The sequence below is a fragment of the Papaver somniferum genome, chromosome 1 (assembly GCF_003573695.1).
Source record: "Papaver somniferum cultivar HN1 chromosome 1, ASM357369v1, whole genome shotgun sequence".
NCBI classification, from domain to species: Eukaryota; Viridiplantae; Streptophyta; class Magnoliopsida; order Ranunculales; family Papaveraceae; genus Papaver; species Papaver somniferum.
Genome location: NC_039358.1, coordinates 13,197,397 through 13,214,761, shown reverse-complemented (window position 1 = coordinate 13,214,761; position 17,365 = coordinate 13,197,397). Strand labels below are relative to the sequence as shown.

Here is a 17,365-nt window from a genome sequence, read left to right as displayed (position 1 = left end):
TCTATATACTGTGGAGATACTAATAGGATTTCTGGGCTTACCTTGTGAGCTGCAATTTTGCTGACTTCAGTATATTGTGTAGCAAGTGATGGAACACAATAGTGCTTTGGAATTTGATCGTGTAACATGGGCAGAGTGCATACACTAGGGGCAGGACTCAAATCATTATCTTGACTTTTGGTTTTTTGAAGTATTTTACCTCGGTAGCATATTGTCACTTTTTAGTATAATGACTATGCTAAAGCTAGAAGTAACATGATTATCATCATTATTGTCGCTTGGTTTGTGTTTATGTGAATTGCAGTATGGTTGAAAAGAGAATACATGTCTTTTCTGGAGCTATGTCTGTCGTCATAGGTTTGGGATTTTTTTTTTTGTACATTGTACCTCAAATTAACTAAGCATATTACTAAAGACCAAAGTTTTTATACAGAGGGCATGGAATAGTAATTCTTGCATATATACCGTTGCTATCTATTTGAGTAGTGAGATGAACTAAATTTTTTTAACAATCATGTTGCAGAAAGCAGAGCTTCTTGTGAACATCAAAGAGCACGTTCTTGTCCCTGAACATCAAGTTCTTACACCTGAAAAAAGAAGACTTTCCTGGAGTGGGATACGCTGAAAGAAACACAGGTTTGTGTTGATCGAATATGCAATATTACCTGCTATGATTCATTTTTGTTTGATTATCTGGTATACCAAATTTGTATGCACAGATCCATGTAATGCATCTTCAAATGTAATTACAGTGTTACATTAAACCATTATAAATGCGGGCATCTTCTAGTTTATGGAAAACATTAATCCGAAACCTCAACATGGTAGCTTGCCATGAACATGCTATACTGTTTGTTTTGGTTGCCTGATGGATGTTGTTGTATGAAATTTAAGCTGGAGGACCATTTCAACATTTTCTTGGTTTAGAAGGCTAAAGGACCATCATTTTGATCTTTCAAAGGGGTTGTGTAGTCGTAGATTGTAGTTTGCATCCGGAGGGGTTAGGGATATAGATGATTTAAAGTGTCCATAAGGTACTAGGGCCAAAAATAACTAGTTAGAGTAGGCATGAAGGGGTTAGATGTCTTTCGGCTACTGGACTCTCGCCATCCAGGGTTTTCCCTCTTATACCAGTGAGATTTTTGCTTAAAAGGATCTTGTGCCATGCACCTTTTGATCTTTTTGAATTCGATCTTGAAAAGTCAATTGGTTAGAGAGCTGAAATATCGAGGCAAATTGTTCAAGTTTTTGTTTCATTTGTTAAATCGCTTTCTTTTGGGTCATTCAGGTTCCAGGCTACTGCTCTTTAAATTTGACTTTTCTTCCTTTTCTTTGTTTCAAACAAGGGATTCTAATGTATGTACTCTTGTGATGTCAATTGTTGTTGCAGCTTCCTCGAATTCAAATTACGGATCTGATTGCCCGATATTATGGATTAAAACGTGGGCAAGTACTGAAGATTATCAGGCCTGGTGAGATGGCATGCAGATATTCCACATATGGCTATGTTGTCTGAAAAAATTTCCTCATAGAAGATATGTAATTTGAATGTTCTGAATTTTCAGTTTGATATGGGCATTTCACCTCCCAAACACGACTAAGACTAACACCAAGTAGATGATTGTGGTACATGTTGAGTCTACATGACCAACACCTTTTGTACCTTTATTTAGTTCCTATCATGAAAGCCAAGTGTTGGTATGTCAGACAATATGCAGATCTAAGGGACTTGATTAGAGCTTGTTTTGTCAGTAAGTAAAAATACTTCTGTTTTTCCTCCCGTTTAATGCTATCAACTGAGCAATTACCTTTGGGTTAAGTTGCACTCCGTTTATACTAATTTTGTACAGTAACTGCTATTACCTTTGGGTTATAGTTGTTTGTGAGTGGATTACATTAAAATATCACTTTGTTTTTACTAAATATAATTACGTAGTTTAGACCATGCGGTCAAATGCTAGTCCCAGAATGCCGTAGGTTGTAGCTGCTGTCAAATGGAAAAATGGAAAAAAAAATCCACCTAACAAGAATGTTCGCACACACTGGCGGTATCACTGGGGAAGCAGGGTTCATAAAAGAGCTATTGTCCTCGGATGTAAAGAAACATAACACTGGACATGTTATCCATAATCTGTGGATACAACCACCCTGTCGTTAGGCTGATGTGTCTCTTTTGATTGGTATTGAAACCCAACAGGAGGAATAGGGAAGTTATGAATTTCTGTATGTAGAATCAAAATTTTTTCCACCGGAATTTATGAATCTGTATGTCGGTATGAATGTACTAACATACCAACAACCAAGATCTACAAATTTAAATTTCGTCAAGAAGCAACTACAGTTCAGCTCCGCCTTTAGAACTACATTCCCAGTCAAGGTAAGCTGCAAGGTCTGGATACATAACCAGTTCTGAGCTATCCATCCATCGGTACATGCCATCCTTGCATCTGCTTGCAATTCATACACGTCGGTACATGCCATCCTTGCATCTTTCTCCAAATTGCCAAACGTTTCTCATCTAACATAGTGTGACATGTCCAACATCTTACCAGTTCATATTCTCTATCAGGTTCATCTTTGCTGTCCATGTCTTTAGAATCCACCTCATTTGCATTATTCATACCCAATGAACTTCCAATTCATTAGGGAACTCATCTTCATTTGATTACCATATACACCTGAATCTTAATATGGATATTACTGGTAGCTTAGACAAGAACTTAATGACAACCTCCTCTGGCAGATAGTCCACCATTGTTGCCCTGGTTTCAAATATTGCACGCCAGCTCCTAGGGACTGGTCACTACTGCAGGGCCATTGAGCATAGTTATGGGAAATGAACACAGTACACATAAAAATGAAAAAACACAACAGTACAGATTTTCGCAGAACTTATTACTAGAAGAAGTAATGATGCAAGGCAAGTAACACTGGGCAAATCATAGGAAAACCGAGAGATTTATTCTCAAAGATAGAAAACCATACTTGTCGTCCACACCACATTGTCACTCAAGAAAGAATTAGAAAAGTAAAAGTTATTGAGTGCCATTATCAATACATAGCTAGAGAAAGATGAAAAGGGAAATTGGGACTTCTTTTGTTTTTTCTCTTCTTTTCTTTCTTTTCTGCAATGGGTATTGAAGAATGATCTTCTTAGCTTTTCACTCAATGCTTTGAGTCTTCTTCTTCGCAGAACTTGGAGTACTGATCAGAGTCCATCAAAGAGCTAACTTCACCAGAGTTGCCCATTTCCACTTTCATAATCCATCCTTCTCCATATGGACTCGCATTAACCTGAACAAGTAAAGTATCTTTCAAAGTTTATTTATGTGAAAACTGAAATGGCAAGTGCCAAAGGTTCAAGGATGAGAGTCATAAGACTAGTACTACCTAATGCTAGTAAAAGTGCAGCAACCCTGGTAATGGTTCATGTCTTATCAGTGTATTTCAGACCCATAATTCTTTTTTGCAAATGGTGTCGTCTATAGGCCTGATTGCAAGCCTGAATTACCTAGTGAGCAAAACTGACCACTGCCAAGGCAGTGATACGACTGAATTTTGTGGCAGCTCACTTAAGGCCTAAAAGATTCTTGCAAAAATGGTGTCCATAGGCCTAACTGTAAGCCTGAACTAACAAATGAGCAAATTGACCATTACCAAGGCAACACTATGACTGAATTTTGCTTCAGTCACTTAAGACCTACAAAATTCTTGCAAATGGTGTCCATAGGCCTAATTGCAAGCCTAAACCACCTACTGAGCAAAATCGACCATTGCCAAGGCAATAATACGGCTGAGGTTTGCTTAGGACATTATTACAAGCATTTGATTGAATATGGTAAATCAAGCTTCACTCCTAACAATTTCAAATAACAATATCCAATAGAATAATGAACTATTCCTTAAAACATACCAAACCAGGATGGCTGTTGAGTTCTTCATTAACTTCAACAACTTTCCCTGAAACCGGAGAGTTTATATCACTGGTTGCCTTAACACTCTCCACAGCACCAAAACTCTTTCCTTGTGTTACAGTAGCTCCAACTTCTGGCAATTCAACATATACAACATCTCCTAAATGATCCTGAGCATGATCTGTAATTCCCACTGTTGCAGAACCACCATCAACTTTAACCCATTCATGAGAGTTGCAATATTTCAGATCCTTCACAACTGCAAATCAAACACAATACACAAATATCACATAAACATTTATGATCTATAGATCTAACAGGCAACAAAGAGAGATTTTTACAACTAGGGGGAATGCCCCACATCTAGTTGTGATCAGTGCAAATGGAGAAGCAAGAATCAAAGGGTTATATAAGAGATTTGATCGTTACCAGAAGCAAACCCTCTGTGAGCAATAGAGAGTTTGAGATGAGAAGCAACTTTTGATACCCACAATCTAGAAGCCATTGGAGATCTTTTTAAGAGAAACCCTATGTTCGATTAAGTAGAGTGAGGGAGGGCACTCTGTAGTCTGTGCTGCTTTGTAAAAAAAAGGTTCTTTTCGCCTCTCAAAAGAGTCCCCTTTGATTGTAAAGTCTACAGAGGGGGTGGGATGTCGAGTGGGTTGGTGAGAACGTGGGCCTATGGTTTTTATTGGGGGCCTATCAAAATTTTGTGCGGGTTTTTTGAGTTTACCCGCTAAACAGATTAGTGATCAGACTTTACCCCGTGTTGTTAATATCATTAGCATTGAACTGTAATTTTGGGCATACCAAAATCTTCCAAGACATACTGAATGAAGACAAAAAAGGTTGTGAAATAGCAAAATCAGATAACCCCTTAACCCAATTTTTTTTTAATGGCAAATCTGCCCTTTACGTATTAGTGTTAATAATCTTGATTAGTGATTAAATATTTTGTTTAGTGATTAAAATAATTTTCAGAATTATAAAAGTTGTTTAGATGAAAAATTTGAGGAAAAAAAAATCAAAGTTTTGGTTTGGTTAAGAAGGAGAGAAAGAGAAGGAGAAAGTGAGAAGATTCTAATTCTTGATTCAATGGAGGATGAGGAGGGTCATCATTCATCTAAAAAACCTAGGAAAATACATATCAACTACAACAATGATCCAGAAATGGCTGATTTCTTAGATTATGAGAATGATTTTACACCCACTCAAACTCAAGCTCAAACTCAAACACAAACTCAAGATGATGATTTTTATGAGCCAAATCCTGATGATGAAGACATTGATGAGGAACCCAATGCTTCTAATACACAGGTACACTTATATCCTATACTTAATCTCACTTCTATAGCTCTCAATTATCAAAAGTTAGGTTTTTTGAATTATGGTTCGGCGAAACAGGTTGAGGTTCGGCTCACATCTATGAGCCGAATCTACCAATTGATGAACGGTTCGGCTTACTGAATCTGTTTACTGCATGCGCCGAACCTATAATTTCCAATTCCAACCCTTTTGCTAGACACTAGTTCGGCTTATATGAAAGTTTCATAGTAAGCCGAACAACATCCTGAATAGCCCGGAATAGAATCATTACTAATTCGGCTTACATATCCAAAATCGTATGTGCCGAACATAATTTTTTAATTTCTGGGTTGAAATACTGTTACTGGTTCGGCACATATGGAGAATATCGTATCATCCGAAACCTCTTATGTTCAAGGTTCGGCACATAATATGATTATCGTCTGAGCCGAACATGAATTTGTTAATTTTTGGGTTAAAATATTGTTCGTGGTTCGACACATATTGAGGATATCGTATAAGCCGAAACCTGTAAATGTTTATAGTTCGGCACATAATGTGATTATCGAATGCGCCGAACCTTGTTATTATATTCCCTTTCTAGTGTTTAACCTTGTGATATTCTTTCCCTTCCATCGTCGCCATTCCTCTAGAGCTCGAACTTCAATCTCAGAGTTTGTTTCACCTTTGAGTCGATATCGACTCACAATCCGAACTAAATCTATGAAGTTTGTGACTTTTTTCTTAATACTTATAATTCGGCAAAACAAGGACGCATTATCCCGGTTGTGAGGATTACCTGTTTCCGTGCTGAAGGCTTCATGAATTCTAACCAAGTAGTACATACTCATCAGACCATTTACTCGTCGTTCTTCACCCTTCTTTGGATAGTATGCTACATAATTAGTGCAAAGAGATAAATCTTCTTCTAGAGTAAACTTAGGAGTTGGGGGTGCCATTTGTTGAGCATATGTGGTTAAGAATATGAAAAAACATGTAGGTATATATAGAATATAGTTTTACAACGGCTATATCTTTCAAAAAAAAAGAGTCGTTCCTAGATTTTCGTGAAAAAAAGTAAAGGTTCGGCTTATAGAAATTTTAGAACATAAGCCGAACCTATATAAGTAACGACTATTTTTTATCTAATTTTGAAAATTTTTACAGATTCGGCTCACCATATTGGTGAGATTTAAGCCGAACTGTATACTGGATTACACCAATAATGATTTTTAAGGCTCGGCTTATAACTCAAATTATAGAAAAAGCCGAACCTGGACAAATGATTAAAAGGAAGTTGGAAACATAAAAGGGCATTTAACCACGACCCCTCTTCTTAGTGGTATGCCTTTGTTCGGGTTCCTCGGGTCCTTGTCCTTTGTTGATGATTGCATCCCACTTGTTGATGAGGTATTTTTGTTCTTCCACGGTCATTGGTGTTTTGCAACCAAGTTTGGCCTTCATTTTTTTCAACATCTCCCTACCCGCGGCATTGGTCCTGACACAAGTATAAAAGTTATAAGACTAATTCGGCGCAAGTATGAATCATGTCTTGAAATTTTTATTAGCTTACACAGAGAGTGGATCGGCTCATATTACAAAACAATTATAAGCCGATTCTATATATTCGGCTCATAACCGATACCGTCGAATAAGCCGAATCTATGATTATGAACTCAAACATGTATTCGGTGCAACATGATATCATATAAATAAGCCGATCCTATACACTTGTAAAATTTATGAAATTTTAACAAAGATATTCGGGCAACCCTAATACTATCAAATAAGCCGAATCTAGACTTATGAATTGAAACATTTATTCGGCGCAAAACTAATACAACCATACAAGCCGATCCTAAGCACATGCAAAAATTCTGAGATTCAAACAACATTTATTCGGCACAAAACTAATACAACCATACAAGCCGATCCTAAGCACATGCAAAAATTCTGAAATTCAAACAACATTTATTCGGCACAAAACTAATACTACCATACAAGCCGATCTTACGCACATGCAAAATTTCTGAAATTCACAAAACATATTCGGCACAAAACTAACATCATCGAATAAGCCGATCCTAAATATAAGTCTCTGTGTCACTAAGTTCGGCTCAAAACGGATTTCAGATATACGCTGAGCCGTTCATATGCACTTTCAGGGTTCAGTTTCAAGAATAGCTCGGCGCACATCTAAGATTTGTTTTGCGCCGAACCATACCCTGTAACCGCCGCAGAAACATGATTTTGACGAATTAAATCGACCAAACCAATCTAAAACATCAAATACGAGATGGGTTTGTAGAACTAACCTTCTTATTCTCATTTCCGGAGTTGGTTCTTCTTCAATCTCTTCTTCCGGGTTATTTTGTGGTTGATTTTGAGTTTGTTCTTCACTCTCTAAATCTTCTTCTTCTTCAATGGGTTGTTGAGTCGATCGATTTGAACGAGATACTGGCTTACGACGACCCATTATATAGATGAGTTTAATCGTCGACTAAATTTTCACAAATCAACGATTAAATTTCTGCGATGAAAAAAAAGAAAGGGAAGGGTGAATGAGTTCGGCTGTGGAGAGGAAGAAGGTGAATGAAACTGATTTTAGGTGTAGTTGATTATATGTTTTGCATTAGGGTTAGGGATAGATTAGTAGTAATTTAAAGGATTTAAGGGCATATAGGTAATTGAACCACCCCATAGGGTACCCCTTATAAGGTCATCCAAGTTAGGACTAGTGCTTTGTATGCCTAAGAAGATTTTGGTATAAAAATACCCTTATTAATTTAATGGGGAATGCTTACTTCCGATAAAAATCACCCTTATTAGTTTAATGCTTACTGGTAATTGAACCACCCCATATGGTACCCTTATAAGGTCACCCAAATTAGGACTAGTGTTTTCGTGCTTGCGATCACTTCAAAATCTGACACAATCATAACTTATTTCCGTTGAAAAATCCAATTGCAGATTAATAACCGTGCTTCTTAACTTGTCAATTTCTGACAAAGAACAAAGAGAAGTTTGGTTTCTTCTTAAGAACAATCATTAATTTCTTAAAATTCCGTTCGCAAGAGAAAATTTGCTGCAACATTTTTCTGGTTTCAGCGGTTTATGATTACATAAGGAAAAACGGAAGAAAAGATGGATCACCTTTTCTGGGGTCGGAAGAAAGTGAACTACAGATAGATATATTTGGTGGGTGAGACCTAAGTCAATCTTAGCCTTGAATATCCCATGTAAGACTTAAGGGTCGAATGATAAGGGTGTTTTTATCGAAAACTTTAGTTTAGCATGGGAAGCTAATGATATTAAGAAACACCGGGTAAAGTCAGATCAATAATTAAACTCAAAAACCCCAAATTTTCTTCCCAACTAGAAAAGGATAAAGGGTGTATTCAATTAGATGAAACTATCGAGTTACCCTCTATCGAATCTTAGTGCTACCAGTTTACCCTTCATTAAATCTTAATATCAAAACCTAATTCTTTATTATATTTCATTCCATTTCAACGTAATCTCCACGACAAAAGATTCTTCTTCTCCCTATCTTTTTCTTTTTCCATTTTTAAACGAAAACATCGTCGATCCAGAAAATGCTTAAATCGTTTTCTTCTTCTTTTATATAATAATGGATTATCCACAAGTGAAGAAATCCACTGGAATATTTGTCCTAGTTATGGCGATCCAGGAGTTTGTAAAGTGATTCGAAATAAACCATCGAAGAAAAAACAGTCGTCGAAGACGATCAAACTCTTAACACACTACGAGCAGAAGCGCCACCAATTAGGTACTTTTATATGAACCTCAATGCTCTAAATCAGATTTTAATAACATGCATTCACTCAAAAATTGAACTTCTTTGAAATCCAAGTTTGTTGGATTTATCAGAATCGGTCTATGTTAATGTACTTGTAGACCATTGCATCAGGAAATTGTCATTGTTCATACCCACAACGATTGATTGTACTGGAAGTGTTTTCTAGCTAAAGAACATTTTACCAGAATCATTTGACGTTCATGATCACATCAACCGTTTCCTGTGTGGAAGAGATAACCATTTTTCTGTATGTTTTTATTTATGGCTAGAATATTATTTTTTTGTTGAATCACGTGAATTTTATTAAATGAATAAAATCAAATTACAGGGAAATTGGTAAGAAAATAAAAAAAAAAAGAAAGGAAAGGAAAGATAAGCCAACTATATAGTCATGTTACAAGTGATCATGTTTAACTTCTAACTAAATCTGTAATAGTCAACATCATGCATTTTTACTCTTGATAATAGAGGTGGTCTTCCAAGAAATAATTGTCTTTCTCCAGCCTTCAGTTTAGCTCATCTCTTAACTACTGCATCAGCTGAAAAATTTATTTCACGATGACAATGAAAAAATTGGATTGAAGTAATGCAGCTTACTGCTTTCACCCATCTCATTTTTATGAACCATGAAATTTCCCTCTGCTGAAATTCAGTGATAACTGTTTTGGAATCAGAGTTCAACATTATGTGATGTGGGTTCCATTCAACGGCTAATTCCGCTTCACAGACAATGGCATATACTTCTGCAATATAATTTGTTGCTATGCCAATTCCACCAGAAAGTGTTGCAATTACCTGAAAAATATAATTTCTCACACTGCAATGCAAAAACCAGATGCATCAGGGTTCCCAACAAATGCACCATCACATAAAAATAAACTAAGACCCATGCAAGAAGGTATCCAATGAGAAATCTTAATGTTTTGAAATTTTATTTTGTTTGGACCCAAGTTGATAAAAGAGATTACATGCATATAATAAGTTTGTCCCCACTTGTTTGCTTTCATTCTAAGACTACCTTCAAAAACCATTTTCTTCATTTTACTTTTGAATTGCAGGGCATTTGGTTTGACATCTTCAAATATTCTTCTATTTTTTTGAAATCAGAGTTCCTTCAAAACTGGACAGCAGGAAGTTATCCATATTTCTTTAACAAGGGGGCTTTTATTCTTTGCATTGTTCCATATGTCTTCAAAAGATGTTGGGGAAGCAAAATTAAAGACTGCACATAATCATTTCCAAATGTCTAAGCTGAATTTACACTTCCACAACAAATGATCCATACTATCTTGGTCTTCTTCAGAAATGCAACATTTAGAGACCATGTTATAACCTTTGCCAGCCATTACAGCATCATCCACATAAACTCCCTGTATTATTTTCCATACATTGTTTGTTATGCTAGGATGAAGAAAGTAGTTCCATATAAATTTTGGCCATTTCAAAATGGCTTCCTTACATCTTAATCTAGCAACTGCAGCAGAGGTAGTGAATTTGCCTTTTAAGTTACAGCCTCAAATTAGCTCATCTTTAATTCCACCATTATCAGGAAGAGAATCATATATAACTTGTTAAATCTCTACTGGAACTGACCATTTTCCATCCTTAAGAATATTAGCAACTTTGAAATGCAGATTGTCTTTAACATAAGAAGTAAAGCCACTTTTGTCAATGAAAGGAGAATTACATATCCAAGTGTCAAACCAAATTGAGATTTCTTGTCTATCCTCCACACACCATCTTATGTCTTCTTTCAGAGTTTCCCAAGCCCATCTCAGTCCTGGACAAATTGTTGATAGCTGCCAATTGTTGCTCCATTGCTGATTTTTATCTTTATATTTTTCTTTGATAAATAATGCCCGTTCTTCATTGGAGTTGATGATTTTCCACATTAACTTCATTAACGAAGCCTTATTAAGCACTCGCAACCTTTGAATTCCTAAACTTCCTTCTTCAACAGGTGTACAAACCCTTTTCCATGACAGAACAATATATTTCCTAGTATCACCATCTCCTGACCACAGAAAATTTCTGATAATCTTCTCACAAGTTTTGATCACTGAAACTAGCCATTTGTATACAACCATGTTACATATGGGTATGCTACTAAGAACAGATTTAATAAGAGTTAGTCTTTCCTGGAATGATAATAATATTCCTTTCCAAATAGCTTTCTTTTGAATCATATCTACCATTGGCCATACAATAGCTACTTTAACTCTGTCTGAATGAAGAATAACTCCCAAATATTTGTCTGGCAAGTCACTTAGATCCATTTGCATCATATTCTTTAAAAATAGTTTTCTAGAATCAGAATCAATGAAAAGTTTGCTTTTTTACTTTGTTAATAATTTTACCATAACATTTTTGATAAACATCCAGCAGCAGCAGTAGATTATCAATACTCTTCTTGGATCCATTACAAAAAAAAATGAAAACATCATCAACAAAGAATATGTGAGTGGGATGTATACCTTTTCTGAAAATCATTGGAGTTAGTGATCCATTCTAAACCAGATGAGTTAAATTTCTACTTAGAGCATCTTCCATAATCACAAACAATATAAAAGATAATGGATCTCCTTGTTTTAACCCCCTACTGACCGAGAAAAAACCATTTGGTCCTCCATTGATCATCACTGAGATTTTAGCAAATTTAAGTAAAGTATGGATCCAGTCATACCAAGCTGTAGAGAAACCATATTTATATAATACTTGAAATAATAAATCCCATCTTATTGAGTCATAGGCTTGAGAAATATCAAGTTTGAGTCCTACATTTCCACATCTCCTTTTCTTCTTCATTTCATTAACAAGCTCAGAAGCTAGCACTATTTGTTCTTGAATGCATCTACCTTTGATGTATGATACTTGTTGTGGGGATATGATCTTTGACATTAATGAGCCCATTCTAGTAGTAATGATCTTAGTGAAAATTTTGACATTACTTATACCAATTGGTTTATATTGATTAGGATTTTTAGCACCCTCTGTTTTAGGAATGAGAACAAGAAAGTTAGAGTTTAGACCTTTTGGGATAAATATTCTCTGCCAGCAAAATTGTACTGCTTGAATTACTTCTTGATGAATTATGTGCAAGCAAGCTTTGTAGAAGTACCCAGAAAAACCACCAGGTCCTGGAGAGATGTCGGGATCCATGTTAAAAAGTGTTTCTTTAATTTCTTCTGCATTAGGAATGACATCTAACATTTCTTGGTCTGCTTCAGTTATTACATTTGGGATGACTTCAAGAATAGAATCAGATTTTGCATTTGCTTGGTAATCAAATTTCTTCTCAAAGTGATGTACTAAGATATCTGCAACTTTCTTTTGGTCTCTAATGATTTCACCTGTTGAATCTTCAATTTCACTAATGGAATTCCTAGCTTGCTTTATCTTGATAGAAGTATGGAAGAAATTAGTGCTTGCAGCTCATTCTTTAATCCATTTTGTTCTAGATTTTTGCTTTAACATTGTATTTAATTTTACTTACTTAGAATTGTAGTCATTTTGAACATCTACCAAATTATCCAAGGCTGAAATATCATGAGAATTATTACCAGATTCCAACATTGCTTCCTGAACCTTCAGCTCTGCATCTTTTAGTTGAATATGAACATTGCCAAACACACTCCAGTTCCATTCTTGTAATACTTTCTTCAAATTTTTAAGTTTACTTTGAAAAACAAAAGCAGGATCACCCACTACATATTCAGACCAGCTGTCCTGTACCACCTTCATAAACTGAGGATGAGAAACCCACATTTTTTGAAACTTATAAGGAACATTTGAATATTAGTACAACCACCAAGTAATGGAGCATGATCAGAAGCTACTCTCAAGCCCACTTTATATCCTCAATCAGAATATTTTTGAAGCCACATTTGATTGAACATTGCTTTATCCAAGTTACATAAATTTCTCTTATTGCTATGTTGATAGTTAGACCATGAAAATTCTAATCCAGTTTTAGGTGCTTGCATAAGCTCACAAGAAATTAAGAATTCATCAAAGTCTAGCATTGATCTTTTATTAGGAGATCTAGCTCCAGTTTTCTCTTCAGGTGACGTAAGAGCATTAAAATCATCAATGATTATCCAAGGAAGCTGCATATCACTGATTAACTGCATTTCTGACCATAAAAATCTTCTTTGAACTAATCCCACATGGGCATGAATACCAAAAATTAGAGTACCACCTACACTGACTGTAATCATCTGACTTGACATAGACACTACTGTTGGAGTGGGTAATGATTTATTTTAAAAAGGCGAGGGTACCCAAATATACCTCAAGCTAAAACTTTTCCTACCTATAAGTCCTTTCTCAGAAAGTGATTGTCTATGGACAAAGTCGAGAAAATACAACTAATCGGTTCACACTTCGTGTGATCGTCTATGGATACGAGATCAAGACAATACAACAAAGAAGTATGTTTACTTGATACAAAGGTTCGGACTTAACCAAACACAATAGGATTGCTTATCAAGTAAATAGATATTAACCTTTGTGTAATTTACTTTAATTATAATAAAACAATTATAATAAGGAAAATAAAAGTAAATGAAACAACAAGATTTTGTTGAAGAGAAAAACTGCAAATGCAGAAAAACCCCGGGACCTAGTCCAAAATTGAATACTCTCAGGATTGAGCTGATACACAAAATTACACTAACTTCGTATAGTTGATACCAAGTAACTAACCCTATAGTTCACCTAGTTCCGTTTGTATTCCCACGCCTCCAACTTATAAATAAGTCACGTACTTGGATCAATCTATTTAGTTCGTATTCCAAACAGTAAAGGAACAATAAATCTGTTTGGTATCAACTCTATTCAACCAAGTGATATGAGTCGGACAAAGGCTCTTCCGTTTATCTCAACATAAACTCCTTCGTCAGGTCTAGATCTATCTTATGTTCAATCACCCAAAGGTAATAGATTAAGATTAATCCAACAACACCTTTAATTCGAAGAACCGTGTTGATGCCGATCTACTCAACTAATCAGTCCAATCTACCACAAGGATAAACCGATTATTAATTGATCCTCTTTCACCGAAACAAGTATTGTGCACACCAAAGATTGTAAAACCCAAGTCAGATCTTCAATATCTTCTTTTTCTTCAAATCTTCTTAAATCTTCAATAAAAACCTGCACACAATCACTTGAATCTCATGTGATCAATTACGCACAAAACGGAGTCTATTAACAATGGATTATCACAAGATCGTCTTTAGAACTAACAACAGTCTAAAGATCTCTGTCGAAACTCTGAACTAGTTTGAGTGAATCTTATATCATAAGAGAAGATTTTCAAGAATAAACAAACTAGGTGCAATCAGATTTCAACCACCGTTAGTCAATCAAATCAATCGAAAACAAAGATAAACCGCAATTATCTAGTTTCCCACCAACGGGTCGCGCTAGAGCTTCTCAATCCCAAAGAAGACTTTAAACTGAGCGGCCGTAAGATATTTCACCTAATTAGATTACTCTCCTCTCCGATAGGCGGCTACACCAGTAACAACAACAAAAGAGTAAATTTGAACAATTATAGAACTAAACATTCACAGCACGTGTTCAAAGTTTGTCGACATCTTTACTTTGTAAGTTCTCTTTCACACTTACAACCTTGAAAACGATTTGCCACACTTCCAAACAAGTTTAGAATTTGTTCATATGACTTTCAAGAACTATGTGATTGATCAAACCAACATTCAATCACAATCATGGGTTTAACGTTTCTACCAAAACAAGTTTCGGTTCTACCTCCATGTGAGTACTACGCATAGTCACACTAGCTTCCCAAAGATTCGGTTGACTAGGTACTAGAATCGGTTCCCCACATATATATGGTATCTAACTTATATGTGTTGCACATGTCCATAAGATCGGTTTCCCTTTCTGCTATAAACCTTGTTGCACCCCATACAAGGATCGGTTCCCCTTGATGTACTGCACCCCTTACTAGGATCGGTTCCCTTTCCCCAAGGTCAGACATAATCCGATCATATCACAGGTGATTACTTAAGATTGGTTTTACTAATAAAAGTTATACCAATACATAAGTCAGGACTTTGTGAATAATTCTACCAAGAACACAACAAGTTGTGAGCGGTTATACTCTATCACACATATTGGTTTTTCATAAGATATGCAATGAATAACAAAACCAATAACTCCTGGTAATTTCCTTTTCGGTTCACAAACAAGTTTATGAACTTACTTCCTTAGAACACATGTGAACATTGTTCCCTAGGATGAAATACTCACCTTATACCCATACATAATCACAATAGTATTCAGTTGATTATGGCGATGTCTTATCTACGAATTTTAATGGTTAAGCTATAAACCTCGTATTGTATTCCTTAATACTATGTCTATCTAGAGTTCACATATGCTTCGCAGTTATGTTTTCAATATGCACGACTAGAAAGATACATTAGGGAATGAAACAGTTCAAGTTAAATATCACCAACCTCAAGTGGAAGGATGATTGTGGTCGTTGTAGATCCTTGCTTATTCACATCTTCAAGACTTCGCAATACTTATAATGTCTCATATCCTAATACTTTCAAGCTAACCTATACGAAGTTTAACTCTAGTACATAATCAAGCGACTCTTAACATGAGTTTTGATTCACTAAAATATGACAACCAAACTTGACATACCAACACTTGGTGGGTTTAACCGAGCAATGCTCTAACAATCTCCCCCTTTGTCAATTTTAGTGACAAAACTCTTAAATCATATGGATAAACAAATTACTAGAATTCATTACACTCCGCTTGATTCCCGATTCAACAACACAGTAAAACTGCTTACATTCAATCCTTGAAAATGCCGTTGTTGACATTATAATAACAAAGCAAATACTCCCCCTAAGGAAGATAGGTAGGTATTCAATCAGCACGTCTTTGTTATACCAATCAATATGACATGTTACTCCCCCATAGTCTGTGCTTTCACTCTTTCGTTTGATAAAACATTCAAGTACCAATGTTGTTTTCCCTAGCGATGCCAATCAATATAAATATCAATGCCAGCATCACCTGTTTACTCCATATATTTCTCCCCCTTTTTTTCACAAAAATGACAAAGAAACGAAAAAATAAAGGACAACACGAAAAGAATCTTACAGATCTCATAATAGACTTGCAAACCTGTAGAGTTAGGCACGAGGGTTCCACACATCACGTTCTGATGACCAATATCAAAACTGAAACTACAAGTAGTCTTATTTTGATATGTTACCAAGGAAACAATTGTCCGAAACAATTTTTCCCATTAGGTTTAGCAAACCAAAAACAACTAATCACATTAGTCCCTTTGCTAAACCGATTGTTCAAAACAACCGCTTCATTCGATAAGACCAAAATAAAGATAAACTCCATTTTTATCATCAGGTTTTAATTATCCATAAACTTAGACCTTTCAATTTTAAACAAGCCAAACACTAGGTTACTTAACTAGCATTTCTTTGTTTAGGAATTCGATTAGACTTGAATAACCGAAACCTCACTTTGATAAGACAAACTAAGATCAGAATTAACTTAGTTTCTTATCCGGAATCTAATTGGACTAAACAACTCGTCCCGTACACATATTATTTCTTTAAGCCATAAATAATTCATACAAACCAAAATAAATTAACTTGCATAATTATTCACCTCAACCGAAAGCAATTGAAACAACATAGACATTAAAAGCACCGCAATTGCACCGTAATTTTGTAAGCCTAAACAATTGATACCATACAAAAGCAAGATAACAATAGTTTTTCTTAACCGGAACCAATTGAATCACACACATCAATTGTACCGAAATTTTGTAATCCTAAACGATTGATACCACACAATAAATCAAGATAACAATAGTTTTTCTTAAAAGGAACCAATTGAAACACACATCCACACACACATCATGGAATAAATATCAATTGAACCTAAATTTTGTTAAGCAAAAGCAACAAATATATATAATATAAACTCAGGATTTTCTTAAACAGGAAAACAATTAACTAACAAGATTGTTACCTCAAATTTCGTATACACTTCTCCAATATGATAGCATCTTCGTCTAGGGAGAATTGATATCGAAATATCACCACATTGTCATCCTTATGCATAAACAAAAGAATAACAACTCACCTCAACCTTTACCAGAGAAAGGTTGAAAACCGGTATTAACATTTGCAAGCAAAAGTTGAAAACTGTCGAAACACATATGCTTTTATGCTAAACCAAAACCGATTCAACATATTGTGACTTTTTCACATACTGTTTCTATTAGAACCCCTCATGATCCTTTGATAAATCC

At 35.5% G+C, this 17,365-nt stretch overlaps 1 protein-coding gene and 1 pseudogene across 1 annotated transcript; one reads left to right on the top strand and one right to left on the bottom strand.

Moving 5' to 3' along the window:
• The first annotated feature begins 364 nt into the window (after positions 1–364).
• On the top strand, positions 365–1,886 carry LOC113326126 (annotated as a pseudogene).
• Positions 1,887–2,939: 1,053 nt separating this feature from the next.
• Positions 2,940–4,540, bottom strand: LOC113279389 (glycine cleavage system H protein 2, mitochondrial-like). The gene is made up of 3 exons (XM_026528084.1): positions 4,344–4,540; positions 3,914–4,173; positions 2,940–3,294 (listed from the first exon to the last, which is right to left on the bottom strand). Exons 1-3 carry the CDS (start codon positions 4,417–4,419, stop codon positions 3,166–3,168), a joined length of 465 nt encoding a protein of 154 aa, XP_026383869.1. The 5' UTR covers positions 4,420–4,540; the 3' UTR covers positions 2,940–3,165.
• Positions 4,541–17,365: the final 12,825 nt, after the last annotated feature.